Here is a 1,985-nt window from a genome sequence, read left to right as displayed (position 1 = left end):
AATCTTTATTTCATGGTGATTATATTATATTCCACAAAATAATTCTTATATACAACTTTAGACTGGTTATACATAGAATAAATATTATAATTTTAGTTATATTTTTCCTTTTAGTATAATTCTTCAAATGAAGCATCATTAAAGGGAAAAAAATCTTCCTTGTAAACTATCTATACATTTAATTCTAATATATATATTATATCATAATGGAAATTATTTTCACACATAATGTATATTTTTAGTTTATCGACACGATTATTACGAATAAATTTTGTAATTTTGTAAACCTTATATTTACTGTATAAAAATTATTAATTATAGTAGCTTGCAATGTCCCTTCTAACATATATAGCATAATGATAATAAAATTCATTAAAAATGAAAAATGAAGTATGTTCTAAATATGAATTTATTGTAATTTTTTTTGCTATAATTACAATATTCTTATATTTATCTCATTTATGTATTTTTTTTATTTTATATTTTTCATTCACACTTTAGGATTTCAATGAAGACAATCTTCCTTCAAATAAATATTTGAAAGAATTACTTGAGGATATTAAAATGAGTGAATTGGAATCAAAAATTAAAACTATTATTAAAACATCCACTGATGCAGATGACTGGATAAGAAATTTTAGTCCTAAAGCTAAAGTGAATTATAATGTAATAAAAAAGAAATGTATCGCAGATGGTAATAGCCAAAAATGTTGCAGGCATATGAACTATTACTTAGATTATATAACTGCACTCATTAATTTATCTCATTTAGACAGAGATAGAAAAGACGAAGCTATATATGGCCTTGACGATTTCTGGGATAAACATCTTAGTAGTCTTGATTATACTTGTCACAGAAGTAAGAATACAGAATCAATAATTGAAAGGTATATATTAAAAGAATTACATGATTTTCATGAAGATATAGATTATTTAGTAAGTGTATTAAACCATAAGTTTCGGGATTATTCTGAATACAACATGTACATTAAGAAAAAATGGGAAAAGATTTTTGAATATGCAAAGCATACAGTTGAAAATAAAAACATAGTTATTTCTAATGGTTCCATTAACAAAATTATCCATTTTAAAGAATTGCCTTTGAATTATAATCTTCTAAGTTCTTTAAATTTGAATACTGGAGAAAGTAGAAATATAACTATTACTTTCGAATTATCTAAGAAACCTCATCAGTTAGAAAACTTATCTATAAACAGTGCATCCAGAAGAGAGACATCTCACGTAAATACTGATGTGGAAGATATATCCATAAGAAAAATATATCATGCAACTAATATATTTCCAATTAAAAATTTTCTCATCCTTTTTTTTATAATTTTTTTAATTATTGTGATAAGTATGGTATTATATAAGGTAATAAAAAAGCAATACATTAAAATATTAATAACTTAGCATATGTTTTATTATTAACATCAATAATAAAATAATTACTATTGAATAAGTATAATTAATATATTCATTTTTGATTATATTCTATAAATAGATAACTCCTCTGGGTATATGGATACGAGATAATATAAAAATGATAAAATTTTTACAAAAACAAATAATTAGGAACAGGAAAGAAGCATTATCATCCAAAGCGTATAACGATAGATACAAAATAGAATACAGTTCATATATTAGTGGTTATAACAATGATATTTAAGGATGAGAATAAACATTAGACAGAAAAAATATAACCACTTATATTGCGTATACATATATAATAGTATGAATGAATTAAAAGACATTTATACATAATATAAAGATTGATATAATAAATTTTCTTTACAAAATAATATGTTACTTTAGACATAATTCAGAGGAGGAACTGGGATTTTAAGAAAAATATAAAATGAATTAACTTACATCTAAATCATTAAATTATGATCAAACAATAATTAAAAGAGAACTTAAGTGAAACACAAAGAAATTTGTAGAATCCATTTATTTTAATGCATTTATAAATATAAAAATATCCA

General features: G+C 22.3%; 1 protein-coding gene across 1 annotated transcript; it reads left to right on the top strand.

Moving 5' to 3' along the window:
- Nucleotides 1-564: 564 nt before the first annotated feature.
- PGO_021700 (hypothetical protein) lies at nt 565-1,669 on the top strand (the record flags this gene model as incomplete). Its single annotated transcript, XM_028685985.1, has 2 exons — nt 565-1,374; nt 1,505-1,669. The coding sequence occupies 2 exons, from the start codon at nt 565-567 to the stop codon at nt 1,667-1,669; spliced, it is 975 nt and encodes a 324-aa protein (XP_028541786.1).
- Between the last annotated feature and the right edge of the window lie 316 nt (nt 1,670-1,985).

Source organism: Plasmodium gonderi (assembly GCF_002157705.1).
Source record: "Plasmodium gonderi DNA, contig: Chr02, whole genome shotgun sequence".
Lineage (NCBI taxonomy): Eukaryota > Apicomplexa > Aconoidasida > Haemosporida > Plasmodiidae > Plasmodium > Plasmodium gonderi.
This window is presented reverse-complemented; position numbering and strand designations above follow the sequence as displayed.